Source organism: Rhinolophus sinicus, chromosome 1 (assembly GCF_057876585.1).
Source record: "Rhinolophus sinicus isolate RSI-liver-muscle chromosome 1, RSI-T2T, whole genome shotgun sequence".
Lineage (NCBI taxonomy): Eukaryota > Metazoa > Chordata > Mammalia > Chiroptera > Rhinolophidae > Rhinolophus > Rhinolophus sinicus.
In genome coordinates, this window is record NC_142501.1 from 113,817,829 (window position 1) to 113,838,695 (window position 20,867).

General features: G+C 40.6%; 1 protein-coding gene and 1 long non-coding RNA gene across 2 annotated transcripts in view; one reads left to right on the forward strand and one right to left on the reverse strand.

The window, feature by feature from the left end:
• The window catches only part of LOC148759209 (uncharacterized), a 252,241-nt gene that overhangs the window by 137,755 nt on the left and 93,619 nt on the right, over nucleotides 1-20,867 (forward strand). The window lies entirely within an intron of this gene.
• Nucleotides 6,704-20,867, reverse strand: part of LOC148759211 (uncharacterized) — a 35,264-nt gene continuing 21,100 nt past the window's right edge. Inside the window, exons 3-8 of the mRNA XM_088793606.1 lie at nucleotides 20,243-20,861; nucleotides 16,651-16,765; nucleotides 16,315-16,488; nucleotides 10,597-10,703; nucleotides 9,149-9,286; nucleotides 6,704-6,827 (exon numbers count right to left, since the gene is read on the reverse strand). Of these exons, the coding sequence (XP_088649732.1) occupies nucleotides 6,704-6,827; nucleotides 9,149-9,286; nucleotides 10,597-10,703; nucleotides 16,315-16,488; nucleotides 16,651-16,765; nucleotides 20,243-20,478 (894 nt within the window). The 5' untranslated portion in view covers nucleotides 20,479-20,861. The remainder of the gene's footprint in view (nucleotides 6,828-9,148; nucleotides 9,287-10,596; nucleotides 10,704-16,314; nucleotides 16,489-16,650; nucleotides 16,766-20,242; nucleotides 20,862-20,867) is intronic.

Below are 20,867 nucleotides of genomic sequence, written 5' to 3' on the forward strand. Positions count from 1 at the left end.
CTGAGGGACAAGAGAAGGGGCTTGGGAAGCCAAGCAGGCCGAAGGTCACATCACGGGTCAGCCACTTGTAACTATGGTACAGGGGTCAACTAATCCACCTCCCGGAACACACACGTCTAATGAATAAAAACCAGGCCGAACAGCACAGCTCCTTTGCGAAGTTACTGTGCCGACGACCTGAGAGAACCAATGTTAGGCACATAGTACAGGGCCTAATCCAGAGCAGAACACTCATTAAAGCTTACTGGCTTCTCTCTGCAGTCTCTTAGTTAACATGCAATTTTAGAAATCCATAAAATCCTACCTCCTCGCATTGTTGCATGTAGAACACTCATCCACTGTTAAAGAAAAAATTCAAATAAAGTGTAAATACACAACAGAAAAACACAGAATTTTGAAAGCGTCAGACTGAAGTGATGTAAAAACATTTCTTTGGGACAACCCCTGAAGGCTATAGTAGAATGAATAGTAATGATACTATTGGTCGGCAATTAATACATGCAGATCCTTTACATTTCTCCTATTTATATGTGTGTATATATATTTATATTTATATGTTCATACATATATACACACACATATATATGTATATGTATGTCCTTATGTATGTTTGTCTGTATTATATATTTATATCAAATGAAAGAAAAATAAACGGGATGTGCAAAAATTTGATAGCTGCAAGTCAAGTGCTACTTACAATGATTGTAATCCTAACCAGACCCATCAGAATGAACGAAAATGGTATCAGTAGTAAAATTAGTATCATAAGCTAACAAGGTCAAATTTAAATAGCATGATGTTTCTGGACTTCCGTCATGAAGAGCAGTTTGAACCCTTTTTTGCTCTTACACAGTACCACTGGTGCCGCTCTTCGGTCAAGGGTATTCAGCTTAGGATGAAACACCCTGTTATTAGCAGCTTAGTCAAGAGGCAGTCTAATTTGCAGCACGGCAAAACATGGAAACAGACTCTTTCCGGCCATCTCTCCAATGTAGGGCAAGTATGAAAGACTTTGTGATTCCAGTTTTATCAAGTACAACCCCTGAGACTGTTTCCCTCATTGCTTGAGAGTCTATCCGGACTCACCTCATAGAGCAGGAAGGTCCAAAGAGTCATTGCTGTATAGCAGCGTGTGATGCCATTTTTCTCATCCCTCACCATAGTGGCAAATGCGTATAGAAATCATGGTTTTTTACCTTGTAAGTCATATATCATCAGATCCTAAGCCAATGAATAACAGCAAACAAACAAAACCCCCCCAAAACAAATAACTATCACTTGTAGTATAATAATGTACACTGATTACAGAGTTCCTTTGGTTTCTAAATTTCTTCATTTCTTCTAAAACTAAAAACATAGCTCTCGTATGAAAAGGCAGTGGTTAACAGAGTAAGTGAAAATGAAACAAAAAATTATATCCAACATGTAGGATGAGTTACCCATGGATATACCAAGAAACTCAACATTCAGAGAAAAACACGTGCTTCCCTATTGACCTGCTGCTCTTCGCTCTCCATCTGATAATGTCCTAGTCACTCTTCTCATGTCCCATTGAAATGCTAGTGCACAATCTGGAAACCTAGGAATCATCTGACTTTCTCTCTCTCCACTATCTTTTTACATTCAATCATCACTAAATCGTATTAACCATAACACTCTCCAGGCTCTGCTTTGTTTTGCCACAGCCACTGCCCTAGTCAAACAGGGGCTCTGAGCAGATGGCTTTCACAGGGGGGGAAAAATGAAACACCACCTAGTGTTATGGTTACTTCCTAAATGAATAGGATTTATTGTCAGCAAAACAAATGAGAAAGATATAAGCCAGCAAACACCAACATGTTAAATGGAATAAATTAACCTTCCTGACTTTTTTTCTCTCAAAATGGATGGCTGAAAACATCATAGCGCACTGATACTAGTTCAAGGAAGTAAAAGCCTCCTTTGTCTGCCAGTTATTTGTAGGCGCTTTTCTACAAACTAGCCTCTATGTGAGGGGGCCAGCAAACTTCATCCTGCCATCTGCTTTTGTAAATAAAGCTTTACTGTAGCACAGCTTGCCCATTCAGTTGGCCCACGACTGCTTTCACACCATAATGGCAGACGTGAGTAGGTATGACGGAGACCACATGGCCTAAAATCAGGCCCTTTACAGAATAGGCTTGCTGGTCCCTGCTTTATACCACAACCAGAGTGTCCGAATGCCATCTCATCTTTTTCCTAGTCTGCTCAAAACTCTCCCATGATCCCTGCAGTAACCACTGCTGAGTCCCTGCCCACTTGCCATTTCTTCGTCTTCATTCTCACTGGAGAACCACAATGCTCTGTGGATATTTCCTGTCCCAATACACAAAGAGCATGGCCTCTCTCCAGCTCCACAGAGAAAAATGATGATACTAAGCTAATCAGTGACTGCTTTACCACTAACTGGTGTGGGTACCAGCATGTGCCAGACCCCAGCCTGTAAATGTCACGTGGGTCTACTGGCAGCCTCTCAGTTTTCTTTCTATCAAAAGAATCACACAGCTGGACATCACTGTTTATCATGGCTTGTGGCAAATCAAAACCACAGTGCAATACCTCCTCATGACTGTCAGATGGCTATCATCAAAATGGTCCCATATAACAAATGGTGGCGAGGAAGTGGAGGAAAGGGAAAACCGAGCCTGCACTGTTTTTGGATTTGTAAATTGTTATAGCCACTGTGGGAAACAGTAAGGAGATGCCTCAAAAAGTTAGAAATAGAACTGCCATGAGATCTTGCAATTCTACGTCTGGGTATTTGTCCAAAGAAAACCAAAACACTAAGTTGAAAAGATATCTCCACCTCTATGCTCATTGCAGCAGTATATATAGTAGCCAGGATATGGAAGCAACAGAGGTGTCCTTCAATAGATGACTGGATGAAGAGGATTTGATATGTGTGTCTGTGGGAGGGGTGTGTGTGTGTGTGTGTGTGTGTGTGTGTGTGTGTGTGTACAGTAATACTATGACTGATATTAGAATAATTAACTCATCCATAATATCACTGATATAATACTAACTCATCCATAAAAGATGAAATCTTGCCCTTTGTAACAATATGGACGTTCCTAGAGGTATTATGTGAAGTGAAAGAAGACAGAGAAAGACAAATACCTTATGATCTCATTTACATGTGGAACCTAAAAAAGCAAAACAAACAAAACAGAAACAGACCGATAGCTAGAAAAAGCTCCTTGACTGTTCCCAGATGAGAGGGAGTTGAAGAGATGAATGAAAAGGAAAGTGAATGAGAAGTACAAACTCCAGTGATGAAATATCTAAGCCACAGGGATGCAGTTAACGGCACAGGGAACATGTCAAAAATATCGCAGTCACTTTGAAGGGTGCTAGATGCTTACTAGACATACTGTGGTGATCACCTCACGAGTTATAGCAATGTCAAATCACTATGTTCTACACCTGAACTGATATAATATCGTATGCCAACTATATTTTCATAAAACATAAAAGGAAAATAGAAACCCCTGCAGAAACGCAGTCCTCAGTCTTTGGATATCGTCATGTGAGAATATGATGCTTGGAGCCGTTGCTAATTAACCAGCCAGCAAATGGGACCTAAACAAAACACTGACGACCTCACAACTGAAACAGGGAGAACAACAGGGATCCTGATGGCATCACAGACCCACCAAAACCATCCTGGTTCCTCCTGTGGTAACCACTGTTAATTAGGTCACCTATTACCTGCGGCTAAAACATTCTAACTGATATACTTCCGAAGGCCTACAGGATAAGAGCAACTCCTTCGTCTAGAACTAAAGACTTTCCTAAGCTTGCCTTACCTAGGTATTCACCACCTTCTCAACCATTCCCACAGCACGCTTTTCATACCATCAAAACTGAACTGCTCGTAAATCTGCAAAGGTCACTGTGTGTCTTAGCCTATGTCTGCACTTCCTTCTGCCAAACCTGTGATCTTGATTATTCTTCCCTTGCCCAACACGGTCCTTCTGCTCTTTATCTGGCCAACTCCCACTCACGCTGCACACTTCCCTAAAATCCTACCCAGATTTTTACAACCGAAATCGTCAGCATGGACATCGAGTGTCTGGCCCACAAGGTCTGACAATTACGTTCACGAACTCACCCTAGAAAAAGTGCTGCATACCTCACTGCTGAGTATCACTATGGCCACCTTCGAAGGACACCCCTGGGGAAGCTGTGCACTGACGCCAGCACCTCGTCTACTCTGCGAAGCAATTTTGGAACTCTTTTTCTGGAATGGCCATCAGAGCTGTTGTCGTGTTACTCTTGATGTCCTGAATGTCTTCAAAATGTCTTTCTTTCCATATTTCCTTTATCTTCGGGTAAAGAAAGAAGTCATTGGGGGCCAGATCAGATGAGTAGGGTGGGTGTGTCAATACAGTTATTTGTTTACTGGCTAAAAACTCTCTCACAGACGGTACCGTGTGAGCTGATGCGTTGCCGTCATGCAACAGCCATGAATAGTGGGCCAAATGTTGAGGTTGTTTTCTTCTAACATTTTCATGCAGTCTTTTCAGAACTTCCCAAAACTAAACATTGTTATCTGTTTGTCCAGTTGGTACAAATTTATCATGAATAATCCCTCTGATATCAAAACAGGTTAGTAAAATTGTTTTGACTCTTGATTTGGACTGACAGAACTTTTTTGGTCGTGGAGAATTGGCTGACTTCCATTGTGCACTTTGATGCTTTGTTTCAGAATCGTAATGGTACACCCATGTTTCATCACCAGCGAAAACACGGCTCAAAACATTGTCTTGACTATCCAAAAGGTCTTGGCAACCTTTGACTCTCCTTTGCTTTTGTTCATCAGTGAGCTCCTTTGGAGCCATTTTTGCACACACCTTTCTCATGCCAAGATTTTCAGTTAAAATTTTCCTGTTTCTCTATCGATGTGTACTTGGTCTGCTATGCTTCTCACAGTCAGCCGATGCATTTGACTCACAATTCGATGAACTTTTGCAATGTTTTCCTCAGTTCTGGTCGTTATTGGCCACCCTGACGTCTCTTCATCAGTGACGCAATCTTTCCCCTCAGAAAAACGTTTAATCCATTTGTACATGGCCGTTTTCTTCACGACATTATCCCCATGAACCTGGACTCACATGTTCCTGATTTGACTTCCACTCTTGCCAAGATTAACAAGAAATTTAATGTTTGATCATAGCTCTAATTCAAGCTCAGACAGCCTCGCAATGGCACACAAAATTATGCAACAACAATAATGAGCGCCACTCAGCAAGACACTGCCACACGTCAACACGAACACAGCTCTGAGACACTGATATACCAAGGTTATGAAACCTTACTGAGCTGTTTGTACAGTGCTGCTAATAATGTAAGTGCACGCTGGTGAGTTCTCGAACTTAATTGTCAGATCTCATACTACACACCCAATAAAAAACAATAATGATAATGATAAGCTCTCAGTGGGCTCTGGCACCTAGTAAGCACTGTGTAACGTATAGTAAATAATAGCAATGACAATGATAAGAACAAGCTCTTGGAGGGTAGGGACTGTGGTTTTAAAACACTTGTCTTCTGCAACATCAAAATAATACTTAGTACCTAAAAGACACCTGATGCTTACATAGCAAACGGCTGCAGAGGCAAATAAATAAATGAATGAAAAGATTGCCCTTGAAAATTCTGTTTTAAGAAACCCCAGAAATAAACCAGGGACAGCTCTAAAGTATTAGGGGCACATTAAAGATCAAATTCCGTCTCATCTCTGTGTTTCCTATAACTTGCAAAACCACCGACACAAGTGCTTTGATAGAGGTCTACTATGTTTAAGGGGTCCTCGGGCATTTCATGTTGTACAATGCACAAGGTGCCACATCCAGTGAGTAGAATAGCGTTTTTGTCATTGCGAAACTTTTCTGTACTTTTATTATCATCTTTCGAGTCCTAAGTTGGGCTATGGGAACATTTATTGTGATTATCTTTTGACTAATGGCTACAGAGCATCTTGTTCTAGAGAAATTACACTGTCATGACAACTATCCAACGAACAGAAGAAAACAGCTTCTTCTAATGAGGTCAACATGTCTCACTCTGTTTTTACTTATGAGGAAAAAAGGTGATACTAGTGAGAACTTGTTGGCATAGCCACATGGAAAATAACCCATGCTTCTCAGCAAGGCACAGCTTTACTGACTTGCATCAGGAGATACCTTTCAAAAACAGTCTCACTGCGATTCCTTCACACTGGCTAAGTTTTGCAGTTCTTACTGTTTGCCATTTGTTTATGGGACTAGGAAGGTATTGTTGAGTTCCTAGTTTTAGTTACATTATGGGGAGACAAACCACAATGTAATCACAAGAATTCATTCACTACCTGTAAGCCATTTGATGTAAAATTTAAACAAAGGTCCATTTTTAGAACAAGTCCAACTTGTTGCAAGGTGATTATAGAAGAAACATACAACATACTGATTTAAAAATCATTTTTCGTATTTACACAAATATCATATGGGATTGTAGGGGTCATGACTAGATAAATGACTTTCTTTTCACACAATACGCTCTCAGATTTTAAATACCGACAATTCACTTTTATAATAATTCTGAATACTAGACTATTAAGAAAGACATTAACTAAGAAAGAAAAAATATACATGCAATATACACATTTTGCTTTAACAGCTCTTTCAATAGCAAAACTTTCTTAGTCTTACTGTATGTCTGGTAGGACCACAAAGTATACTTCACTATTAGGAGTCTTACCTCGACTGTTATTGTCAGAAGACTTTTTCCATCTCCTCTCTTTTTTGCAATCAGAAATTAGTTTGGCGTCGCTATGTGTAAAAGAGGTGATAATATTACTGTGGTATAACTGACAGGAACACATTTATCAAAACATGGAATTCTTAGAGTATTTCAGGTAATGTCTGAGCTAATATAAAAACTTGAATTATCCCATACGCTTCAATTTTGTAAGTTCTACAGACAAACAAAGAAAAAACAACTCATAGACACAGACAACAGTTCAGTGGCTGTCAGAGAGTAAGTGGAAGAGGGGATAGATAGTAGAAAAGGGTAAAGGGGGTCAAATACATGGTGACAGAAGGAGAACTGACTCTGGGTGGTCAACACACAATGTGATATACAGACAATATATTAAAGAATTGGACATTTGAAACCTATGTAATTTTACTAACCGTTGTCACCCCTATCAACTTAAGTTAATAAAACAACAACATGGTAAGTTGTACAAAATTTTTCTTAAGCATGTGATTAAAGAAGACAAAAAAGCAAGGTGAACCAGTCATGGTGAGGGCAGAATAGTTCAGTCAGTTAATTAGAATTAGCAGGGGCAAGTGGCGAGAACTGAGAAATCCTAGTTCCATAGTCCACAAAATCCATTGTCGGAGAAGTCACTGCTGTTAGGCTCAGAGTTTTCCTCTACAAACCAAGCAGCTCACTGCCTTATTTTACAGGTTGTCACAGGATCAAATAGATAATACAACAAAATGGAAGGCAATGGAGTAAGTTTTTTTGAGCTTTAGTTTTTGAAATTGTTTTGGAATTCCAAATAAATCTAATGTGTGCTTTTCATAGGTTCTATTTAACATTCAAATGCTGCAGTTTACAGAAAATGTTTTAAATGTTGGTTATTAGCTACTCTTTCTTTGTGGTTTGTAATTCAGTACATCTCAGCTATTATGTAATTTGTAATTAAAGGCATTTAGAAATATGTTACCTCAATAAGTCAGATAACATAGTTGCCCCCTATTATCGTAGCTAATCACACCAGTGGCAGAAAACGTATAGAAGTCAAGACCTGGCTTGGACTACTTCTGTCTCATGACTACCTCCTGAAACTCTGAACTATCAGATCTTTCTAACCTTCCTAGGCATCCCCAGTTGACTTGGAAGATACAACACATGCACATTCATGAGGCATGGAAGGGGTGCAGCTAGTCTAACACCAAGTAACCTCCTTTAGATCCAGAGCTTCCTGTTTACTGGCTTCCATGTCAGGCAAAACTTTAAATATTCTGAAACTTGAGGGAGAGTCAAGTCACTTGACAGATTTTCATTATTTTGGAAAACAGATCACTGAGCCTCATCTTAACTAAGGAATCACAGGCAAGTTAGTGCCTGCTACTGTGGGAAAGGCGTTACGGGACCTTCCAGGACCTAAGGAAAGATACTCCATGGGATAGCAAGTGGCCTTGGCGTACAGATCTGGTAACAAAGGAGAAAGGAAAGTCTGATCTTTTCCTGCAGCATTACTGGCACCTCTCTGACAGCTCAGAATGTTCCAACTAACATGTGCTAGCAGAAGACAAAACAAGACACTCAAAAGGGTAAGTCATCATGAGGTCTGGGCTAAGATGTGGGCCCCGCATAGTTTTGTTTTTCAGGGTTGGGGAAGGGTGTGTGTGGCTAAAGCTAGAAGTCCAAGCTCCCGGGACAGGGTGCTGGTGCTCTGGAATAGGGGCTGAGAATGTAAACAAACACATGCGTGTCAAGTAAAAAATATCGTCACTTGGAAGTCCAAGTGTGGAAAACCACGAACACCGAGGACTCGGGATCAGCAAGGGCACCTGGGAGCACAGGTAGTCATGACGACAGGACCCATTGCTACAGCAAGCCTGCAGCAACACAATCAATGGAAACCAATGAATGACCAGAATGACCTTCGTTCCCTCTCCATCTGACTTGTGAAAGAGGATGGTCCCCCTTGGACTTAGGGAACACTTTGGCTTCTTAAAAATTTCAAGGGGGAGAGCATAGCCGATAGCCTCCAGAAAATAGAGAATTTCCTGCTAAACTGTACATTTTACACCCCCAAATAACCAGTTGAAAAAGTCAGAGAAGAGACATTATTGGTACCTGACACACAGGGGTTATGCTTGGAATGAAATGGAGAATGTTGGGATCCCTAGAGATAAAGGTCTTCAAAGTTCTGGGATAAGGAATCTGTCCCTTTGCTACGTCTTCCACGTCTGACCGTTTGTTTGGTTTCTGGCTGAGGATGTCTACTAACTCACTGCCATGCCCCCACTGCCTGAACCCAGTTATGAAGTCTCACCTGTTACCTAAGAAGTAACAGTTAAAGTATTTGGAAGTTCAGTTTTGTGATAATTAGCATGTCAATGTAAACACTTACTCCTTCAAACCTTTAGATAAAGCGTATTCTTCTGCAGTGAATCCACTGTCATCTTGAGCAAAGACATCTGCACCTGCCTGAAGCAGCAGCCGGACTGTATTTGAGGATTTAGCCTTTACAGCAAGCATGAGGGCTGTTCTGAAATAACAGACAACAACTTCACCCTTAGGAACTGTAAGTTACCTAAACAGCAACATTGAGAGACTCTACCGAGTTCAATATATTGCTTATCTGTATAGAATTGACCATTTACATGCTTAAGTGTTCATCTTTGTAAATTATGTCCAAAGCTAAAATGAAGGCACATGAAAACAACAAAAACAAAAAGCCTCTTGCCCCACTTGGGTACTACCTAGAAGTTGCTAATTTAAAGTTCTTTAATAGACAAGTCACTCTGCTGAGGTCACTTATCTGAAGTAGGTGAAGATTTCAATGAAGAATTTCCCGTTTCTTCCTTAGTCTTATATACGTTACATCCAAAGTCAGCTAGAAGTCAGGTAAATTAAAGCTAGTTGGCAGGCTCAAAACAATAGTATTAATAATAATTCTAGCAATCATTGTCATCATTGAAGTTAATGGTGCGCATAAGCACGTGCTGGGCACCGAATTACACGCCAGGTCGTGACACACGACCATCCTCGAAGGAGATATGATTTTCCTCGTTTCCACATCGGGAAACATGTTTGGTGATGACAGTAATGTTCCCATGGTCACACACGTGACACGTAGGAAAGCTGAGCATTGAACCCAGTCCTGAGTGAACTGAAAGCCCATCTCTTTTTTTATCACCCATCCATGACTTGTTTCATTAAAGAAGAAGTTTATTCAGTTAATGTTGTCTTTCTCCCTTCTACTCATACCAATTAAAAATGATAAAACAAAAACACATCAAAATAGACTAGAAATAAAAAAGGATAAAAACGGAGGAATATCTGGTAGTAGCAATTCACAGTCACTTAGGGAAATCCCTATAACATCAGCATTCCTTGAAGAAAACAATTTCAAGCAGAGTCATCCAAACAACAAAATCAACTCCTATTTACCTTTAACGTGCATCTTTTAAGGAAAACTGAATACGCGGCAGAGGTTAAAAAAACTGTCAGAGAGACTAAATCCCATATTGTATCATAAACTAAGTTAGACTCCATACTATACAAAACTAGTAAAATTACAGTGAAAACCCTTTAGCTAATATAATACCATGTGACCCCAAACTGCAATGACAAATGACATCAGTCGATATCATAAAGGAATATGAATCCTGCAGGATACGGTTCTTCCAGTTCACCAGTCAGAATAATTGCTTTTCTACCTAACGGACGATGTGCTGATATTTTTCACTTTGTAATCATAGGTTAATCCTCTTGTTATTAATCTTTCTGACTTGAGCAACTGTTACCGCTCTAAAACAGTTCTAAGTTTAAAACCAAAAGAACAAACCACTGTACCTTTTCCACTTATCAACTGCATGTATGTTTGCATGTCTCTCGAGTAAAAACTCCACCATTTCCTGGCTCTTCAGATGCACAGCAAATAAAAGTGGTGTAAAATCAAACTGTAAAACAGAAAACATTTTACAGCTTAAAAACTACATAGTTCTACATCAAATTTGAAAACTCATAAAAGATCCTCTAAACTTGAACATACACTAGAGAAAGTAAATACAAAGTAGCCCTCTGTGCTGTCATCTGCGGCTCTTCCCTTTAAAATATCCTCCTTCTTCCTCTCCAACGGATGAACTTCCACCTCATTATCCAGAACTCCCCTCAAACACTGACAGCCCTGGTTCCAAAATCTTTGCTCCTATCACAGTCTCTACCGCACTGCACTGCAGTGATTTCATCGTTCCCATCTGAACCCGGAGCTTTTGGAGGGCAGGGGCTATTCTTCATCCCTGTGTCTCCAAGCTCGAAATCATAGACGTAAATGCTTTAAGTCGTTTTATTGAATTGAAAACCTAAATAATTGTTTCTGGGGCAGTGTTTGTTACATTGTATTCCAAAGAATACGTACTTTACCAGAAATTAACTACTGTGGCCCAGTAGGAAGATTCCAGAAAGAGCACCTGTGTTTGAGAAGTATTATAAAGCTGTGCTTTATATGGCTATTACTAAAGAAGTGTTTCAGGTTGCTTATTCCCGATTTGACAATACTTTTCTGTGGCAAACATTAACGTTTGAAATATCATGGAATTTCAGGGATATAGTTTGGAGAGCTTTCCAACAGAGGTGAAGGTTTTCTGCAGCTTATGCAAACATGCTTGCTTCACTTCTATCCATGTTCTCAGGATCCCAGATGTCAACTTCAGGCTCTCCTGCTCCAAAAGGGTCACTAAAGAAATGGACTCTAAATTAAAAAGAGTTAGGCTTCAAATGACCTTTGATTGTTTATCGCTAAATGGTCCATGGGTTTTCTCCCATTATAAGATGATGGGTTTTTATCTGGGCTGTTGGTAAGCTCAATGTGAAATTTCATTCTCAGTTACGATGATAATCTTGGGACCCCAATGCCTATCTACTTTTTGAAAAAAATCTGTTTTCATTCTGGGTCTATTTTAATTGCTACTTAAAATTATTTTACGGCTCAGGCAAAATATAACTCCGAAATAAAATATCATGGCTTATCAGTTAACGTTTTAATACTGATCTTTTAGCATCATGAAAGCGACTAAATCACTTGCAGTTTTAAGGAACCCTGTTGAGGAGGAAGATAGAATGCTGACTGGAATATGCATGACACCTACAACTATAGCCATCACTGACCTCATAAGACTTAAAGACATTTCCATGGGTATGATCATTTATAGGACGTATAATGAAAAAGGAAGTTTTTTTTCTTTTTCTTTTTGTTTTTTTAAAAGAAAAACAACTTAGGAATTCTAGCTTGAAAAACTTACTCTCATTCTAAGGAGATTAACATAGAACACATATAATAAATCAACATGGACTGTCTTGAAAATCTTGAAATGTTTATCAAAATACTCTGTACAAGAGGAATCGCACACTCCAGTGCTTCCGGAGGCAAAGAAGGGGACCCAAGTAAGTGAAGAACCCAGGTGGGGACAGCAGCACTCTGGGGAACACATGTCTCATAGAAGAGGCGCAGCCTCGCCACAGGACACCCACTGTAGTCAGGGCTCAAGGGGACCAGGCTGGATTCGTTAAGAGAAGCTTGACAGCGTTGTTTCTCATCGGTCCCCAAACTCTCGATGTTGGCTCAACATAGGGGGGCAAACTAAACATATCGAGGAGCCACAACTAGTCTATGGCCCACTTGGGATTTTTTATCTGCCTTTTCCAAATGTTTGTGTATAATGTGAATATTTGTATGTAAAATCTTTCCGTTTTTTAGTATCATAAGCTTCATTAAAAAACTGGGCCCCAACATGCAACAAAACTGTCATTTAGACTCATTACACCCACTTCAAGAATTTTTCCCATTCTTATTCAAACCATAATCTATCTGTATTCATTTTTCAGATTGTTAATCCAATGGATAATTACATTAGAGGACTGCTGACACTAAATTATTGACACTTCCCATCTGTATTGCTACTAACTTCATGGGATTTCATGTTTAAACCTACCATCGTGATTATGCCACGGCTCTATGAATTTCCCAGACATACTGAGAGAGTTTATCACACACTTTCGATCACTGCAGCATCATTTACGGTGGCCAAGAAACGGAAACAACCACACTGTCCTTCAATAGATGGCTGGATAAAGAAGATGTGGTATGTATACACTAAGGCATACTGCTGTGCCATACAACAAATGAAATGCTGCCATTTGGGACAACACGCATGGATCATGACATTATTATGCTGTGCAACACAAATCGGACAGAAAAAGTCGAGGACCATACGACTTCACTCATATGAGGGATAGGAAACTGAAAGCAACAGATGAACAAGACAAAGAAACAAAAACTCATAGACACAGACAACAGTTGAGTGCTTACCAGAACGTAAGGGGGGACAGTGGATAGTAGAGGAGGGTAAGGGGGGTCAAATATACTGTGAAGGCAGGAGAACTGACTCTGGGTGGTGAGCACATAATATGACATATAGATGACGCATTATAGAAATGTTCATTGCAGCTTTGTTTACGGTGGCCAAGACATGCAAACAACCAAAATGTCCTTCGATAGATGAATGGATGAAGAAGTTGTGGTATATATACACAATGGAATACTATTCGGCAGTAAGAAAAGATGATATAGGAACATCTGTGACAACATGGATGGATCTTGAGAGTGTAATGCTGAGCGAAATAAGTCAGACAGAAAAAGCAGAGAACCATGTGATTTCACTGATATGTGGTATATAAACCAAAAAGAACAAGACAAACAAATGAGAAACAGAATCTCATAGACACAGACAATGGTTTGGTGGTTGCCAGAGTATAAGGGGGGTGGGGGTGGGGGGTGGGAGATGAGGGTAAGGGGGATCAAATATATGGTGATGGAAGGAGAACTGACTCTGGGTGATGAACACACAATGGGATTTATAGATGATGTAATACAGAATTGTACACCTGAAATCTATGTAATTTTACTAACAATTGTCACCCCAATAAATTTAATAAAAAAATAAATAAATAAAAAAGAAATGTACACTTGAAACCTATTTAAATACAATAACCACTGTCATCCCAATAAATTTAACTAAAAAACAAAGAAAAGAAAACTGGAGATTTACAGAACAACAGGCAAAAAAGTAGGCTCACAATTTCCTATTACTGCAGGAAACCCTGCTTGCAGTAAGCATTTGTTGATCTAACAAGTGGAGCACAAACAAACATGCAAAATTCTTAAAGGGCCCGATTCTGTGCATTAGGAGACCACCCATCAGCAAATTTCTGAAGATTCTCTGAGCGCCAGTGAATGACTGATGGCTGAAAGGAAAAAGGTGTTCTTTTTTAAGCCAGTAGATACCGCCAATGATATTTCCTTCCACTTCTCGAGCCCAGAGGTACAGACAGTTCAAAAGTCAGGCGAAGAGTGTTGGGAAGGAGAGAGCTGGAGGGTAATCACCTCCCAAACTCCACCTCTTCTAGAGATATTTAAGTATCTGAGATCTGCGAATTGATATATTGCACTAGTAGTTCTTCACCAAGAGTTGTATCCGAATCTCAGGGAAATATTTCTAAATAACACATGTCCAGGCCTTATTAGCTTTACTCAGTCAAAACCTTCAGGGAAGAGCCTAGCTTGTGAATGATTGTAAGTGTTTTTAAAGTTCCTAGGGTGACTTTGATTTGCCAGCACAATTCTAGCCGAGAACTAGTCCAGTAGACGATCACTTCAGTCTCTTCTCTCGCCTATGTCACCAATTTCCTCTGACATTGAGGATTAGGCCAAATAAAAGTGGAAGAGACATGTCACTTATGAAAAGCACACTTAATTTCCTGGGTAGGAGAGGAAACGGGATTAATAACTCAAAATGCAACTTGATTTCATTAAAGCTAAACTCCTTTCTTCTCATGGGACAGTCTAGATTTCACAGCAGAGTTTAGACTCTTACCTAGGTGGCTCTTTCTGCCAGAACAGGATGATATGTCACTTAATTATCTGTCCTTCCCTCGTTTCCCACTTAATTGCCACCTGTTCACTGTAATTTGGAGGATTCGGAGCCTTCCTAGAAGTGGTCTCGGGGGAGTTTAAAACTCACTGACTCTCTCTCCCAAGCTAAGGATTATTATCCCCCAAAACTGCAGAGGACCTTGACTAAGCATATAAACCGAAGGAAAACAAAAATAAAAAAACACTTTTTATTAATTAAATTTATTGGGGTGACATTGGTTAGTAGTTGGTTGCAAGTGTCATTTCTATAATACATCATCTGTATATTGCATTGTGTGTTCACCACCAGAGTCAGTTCTCCTTCCATCACCATATATTTGACCCTTTTTCCTCATCTGTCACCCCTCCCCTCTCTACCCTCTGGTAAATATCGAACTGTTGTCTGTGTCCATGAGTTTTTGAAAAATCTCTTCTTGTTATTTCCTCTCAATAGTTCAATTTCCAAATTCCCCTGCATATTTCTCATAGTTATTTCCTTTCCCTTTCCTTTTTCCCTCTCAGGCTTTGGCCAATGGGAGCTAAATAGCTTTATATAAATCACTTGTTTATAAATAGCAACTTGTCAAGAGCAGGAAGATTTCAATGATATTGTAAAATGCTTTTGTTCGTTTGAGTTTTAAGGAGAAGCCGATTTCAAAGGCAAATTGTGCTTTCCTGCATTGTTTTGCATTAATTGGAAAACAACTCGGACGTGAAAAAACACTTAAAAAAGGAAGTGTTGCCTCTAACAAGTTGTGTTTTCACAAGTAATTTGTCACAAGTGCATAAAGGAGAGCTGTGCCCTCTACTGCTACTTTAGAGGTATGATCATGTAAAGTAAAATTTTAGAAAATTGAGTTCCAACTGTTTGCATTCAGGGGACGCTTGAGCTTCCAAAGATGTAAAATTGACCCTTCCTGTGTCAACCAAGGGCATTCCTGCTGGGGTTGCATTGGCGAGCGGTGATGTACGTCCAGGAACAAAAAGGGGTGAATGCAACCCCATCACCTGCTCCCTCTGTACGACAACCCGCCCAGCGTCTCCACGAGGCTGAGCAGGAGCCCCACTCCGAGGTGGAGACCCCAAGGGGGACCATGGCTGGCAGAGTGGCTAGGAGCACAGGTGGATGCCCCGGCTGGATGTCCAAACGTGACTGGCCCTCCTGCCCCAATCTTCAGAACCCCCGAGGCCTGGGCTGCTCAGGGCCTGTGTCCTGCTGCTTCCCCTCCCCACCTGCATATCGCCAGCTCCCCGGCCGGGACCCAAGTTCCACCCTTCCTCCCACCCACCCCCAGGAGCACCCATCTCCTAGGCCCTGCCCTGTAGCAGCCACCCCCACATACTTCCAGCCCACCAGGTCTTCAGTCCTCGGTGGGCTCTGAGCCTTGCACCCACTCCCACGCAGTAACAGGACTGTTACAGGCCAGAGCTGGGCCCTTTCTGTGGCCAACCCATTTCCCCTTCCTGACTTGGCTTTGACTTGTTTCTGTGGCGACAGGGCCTGATGTACAGCATGCAGTATATATCGACTAGAAATAAAATGCTTGTGGCTGAAACACATGTATTATAAATATTGTATAAATACATCTGTGGATCTATACCTCATTGGTTGCTTCTATATCTGCCTGGTGTTGCAGGAGCTGTTCAGCTATCGCGGTGTTGTGCCCCATGGCCGCATAGTGGAGAGCCGTGTTGCTACGGAAGTCCTTCATATGTGGGTCCGCTCCGTGTTTTAGTAGGATTGTTGCACACTCCTCTTCCTGGCTCTCCACGGCCTGTCAGGATTACGTCATTAAATAAACGGTAAATTATGGGAATTCAAAGTAAGCATTCCACAAGTTTCCACAATTAGGTATAGTTAATTGAGAGAAATTCATTTTTATTCTAAATAATTAAACCAAATCCATCTCCTGTTGACAGAGCTGGCTACCACATACCTTCATGAGAGCTGTCTTGTTTCTGTTGTCACCGACATTCATCTGGCATTTCTTCTCTGCTAGAAGAGTCACCACTTCCAGACGGCCAAAGGCGCAGGCCAAATGGAGAGCAGTCCTATGAGGGTGAGAGGACATTTAGGACATTACAGGGCACCGTCTCAAACATGCAGTTCTGCATGCAATTGTAAACATGACACACTACTCCAATGCCTTCAGAACCAACACGGAGTTTTCTTCTGCACAAAGGACAACATTCACGAGCTCTTGTTACTCGCCACACTAATGAAAGAGCAGCCTAAGCGACTACCGAGAGCATGCCCTGGGGAATCAGCTCAACTCGGGTTTGATCCTAACTTAACTCTACCACTTAATAGCTGTCCCTTAGCCTTTGTGTGCCTCCATTTCCTCATCAACAAATGGGGATAAAAATAGTACTTAACATCACAGGGCACTGTTGTTGGCTTAAATGGGAATCTATGCAAAGTGTTTACTTAGGTTCCTAGCACAAAACACACACTCAATAACTGTTTGGTAATATTATCCGAATTATTACCATCACTACTACTTTACAAGACAACATTTCAATTAAGTAAAATGATATCATTCTACCTACTTTGCAGCTGTGTTTTAAGGATTAAGAAAGAACACTGCATTGCAGTGGTTCTAAGATGCTTCTTTTCTCATATTTTAACACCTCTGACACTGGAAGGCAATGCATAATTCAGAATGCCTTGAAAGTATAGTTGGCAGCATTTAAATAATTTCTTACTGGTACTTACAAGAACGGGCATCCTACCACCCGTGGTGCCTGACGTGAAGTGAAATAATGGAAACGCACCAGACCTTCCGCAGTTCTCCTCGTAAGTTGGCATCTAAATAAATGTTCGTTCTTAAGAGCATCACGGGGAAAGAGGACTAAAATCACAAAGTAATTCTTGTTTTGATTTTCAAGAAACTTGACGCCAAAGGAGACTCAGGAGTCAAGTGACTAGGGATGGCTCATTTCATTGACTGTGGAGATTCAAAGATTATATGAAAATCGGATGATTTCCAATGATCAATATTCATATTTAATACTATTGCACACTAGCTGAACAGCAAATTTGGTCACTGTTCACAACGTCCTAACTGCAGAAATCCTTTTGTTTGAAATGGGGGAGGAAAAGCTTCAATTGAGATTAGGTACAAATACTTCCATTTACAATTTTTCATTTCACTCCTACTGGGCAACATAAAGTTTTTAAGGATGAAAAGGGCCTGAGAGATAGATTCTGAGAGTCCTGGGTAGACTGTGTCTGCTCCGTAACAGTTATTCAGTGTATATTTGATGAATAAATGGATTGAAAGAATGGATAACTATAGCTGGAGATTTCAACATTTGTAAACAACATTTTTATAGTAAAGCAGTACTTCTGCAATAGTAATAATCACTTATATGTGCTTTTTTGATCTCCACAAAGACAGAACCAAAATGATTAATCAAAGATCATTTAATATTATAGGTAATGAAGCACTATGTAATAAAAAAAAAACTAAGTGTGTACAGAAATATAGATACATGAACTTCTACAGGCACAGATAAAAAGACTGCCTTTACTTCTGAAGAGGCTAAAAGTTGCCAAAAATACCAATCTTTAAAAAAAATATATTAAAAAATAGAAGTGAGAAATTGTTTTAATCTGAACAAGATTCATATACCTGGGAATAATGAAATATTACCTGGGATTACTTTATTAATAATAAACCATTACTAGAATTTCTGTATATGTTCAGTGTAGAGATCAGATTTTTTTAAAAAGAAAACGTCACAGTACAAATACTCAGATATCAAGTTTGCACATATTTTGGGCTAAAATAATATCGTAGTCCGTGTGTGTGTATAATCAAAGGAATGCTTTTCTCCTTTTCCGAGCTACCAGAGTACATCTTTGCACGTGAGCATGTATGTATCATCCATACCACCTTCAACGGTCTCAGGTAATTCCATCCTACGGATGCACTGCAATTTATTTACGAAATCCCTTGATGTGAGTTCTTCACAATACATTGATATTGTAAGCAGTGCTGAGAAAAACAAATTGTATGTGATTTATCTAATTATTTCATAAAGATATTTTAGTACTTGGAATTGATGCGTAAAGGGAACACACATTTTTAAATGTGGTACTTATCACCAACTGCCCGTTTGAAAAGTCAGAAGCAACTTAAACTTGAAGCAGCAGTACAAGTACCATGGCTCCTCATCTTCTCAACCTTGGAGGATGGAAAAGAAGTTGTCATCTCTCTTTCAACTTGAATTCCTTTTCTCACCTGGGACACTAAGTATTGGTCACTTACAGATACACAGAAAGAACTTGGTCCCATTCAAAATTCGAGTGCGTTTTTTCTGTTGATTTCAGACACTTCTCTATAAAACGAAGATACACTTTTCCCTGATATACTTATGCCGTACATAATTTGCAAGTACATTTTCTTTTATTTTGTTAATATTATTTTCTGATATACAGAGACTACTGATTTCTTATATTGCTCAACCAACCTTCTGAACTCTTGCTTTTCAAGTCTTCGCCAACATAAAAAAATGTATAAATAGGCATTTCTGTTTTCTTCTGGTACGTTCCTCATTTCGTATATTTATAAGTTTTTATCTATAGTACACCTGGAACTTATTTTTGTGATATGAAAATCTAACGAATTTTCTCCAAATACTTAACAGGTATTTCTCCATCATTCATGAGTAATTCATCTTTTCTACTAACGTGAAATGCCGTCACTATCAAGCTCTAACATCCTACCTATATTAGGGTGTTTGGGCATTTTCAGCTATATTCCAATCATTTATCTCTCTTTTCAGCTCTTAGTAAAGAAATTGTGGCAATAGAGCACCTGTTGACACCTAGAAGGGCAAATCTTTGTCTACTGTACAAAACGATTCTTAATGTCATCACCACAATCAAAGAGACAGCACGTGCAACCCAAACTTGTAAAGCCCTGAGAGTTTAGCCGGCTTATGTAAAACTGATACCTAGAGGAAGAGCACACACGGGGAGAAAACGTGTCTTCCTAGGCAAGCCCACAGCATGTGCCCCTGGAAGCTTCCCTTCTAAGGCCCCTCAGTGAACACCGTACATACCTGGGTGGACACTGATAGAAAACGGATACTGGGTTTTAGCTGAAGAATTTTTAGCCCACAAGTTGATCTACTATGGGAATTCGTTTTCTCATTAAGCACTTTTCTATAGTATTTAACAATATGGTCTAAAACTGTGGACATCAAAAATAAAATGCTGCATATACTTTTCATTTCTATTATTGATATTTAGTTAAATCGCTTTAACATTGTCAGTAAAGTGCTCTATAAGGGGAATTATGAGTGACGGGTCCTTGAGATTTTGTTCCTGGTGCTCACAAAGTCGGCCTGGGCACTGGCACCCGGGTAAGGTCCCCACCCGCGAGGGAACACAGCACAGCGCCCTGGGTGACAGGAGGGCTGAGCTCCACCTGGATGAGCCTGGGCCGCTGAGCCCTTCTGCCAGGTCCCCCAGCCTCCTCCAGGCCCGCCCGTGCCCACTGGCCTCGCAGGCCCTCTCACCTCTTCTGCTTGTCTCTGTCATTCAATCTCTCTGGATGGCGCGAGAGAAGCCTCTTCACTTCTGATACGTCGCCCCTGCAGGCAGCTTTGTGGATTTTGGGGAGATCTCTGTCTTGGATGTGGTACCCGGACCGCAAGGAGACACCATCTCCAGTCCAAGGCTGCCTGCCAAGACCATCGCTCTGTGATCTCTTTCCGAAAACCTTCCGAAGCCCGAAGCCAATAACCTTCTTCATGGCCAAGCCTAAGGGCTTCAGAACCTCCTCAGCACTTCTTACGCTTTTTTTCTCCCGAGCCCAACCAACAGCAGACTCTAGAGCAGCCAACTCCCTGTCGCCACACTATCCCAGCAGGGCAGTTAGAAGTTTGGAATCTCTCAGCCCAGAGAATGGCTGTAACCAAGCAACGGTGCACGGGTCAGAGACTGATGTCACTGCGCATGCGCACAGAAGCCCCGTGGCTGAGGTCAAGGGTACCCAGAGCGCTCGTGCAAGGCCCAGGTGTCTCAAGTTTCAGAGATTGCTTGTGGGCAGCGCTGAGTTCCATTCTGACCTTGGTGGGCGTTGGCCCAGTCTTTTGCTGGGTGGTCTGAGCAAAATGAAATAGGACATTTCATTTCCTGAAT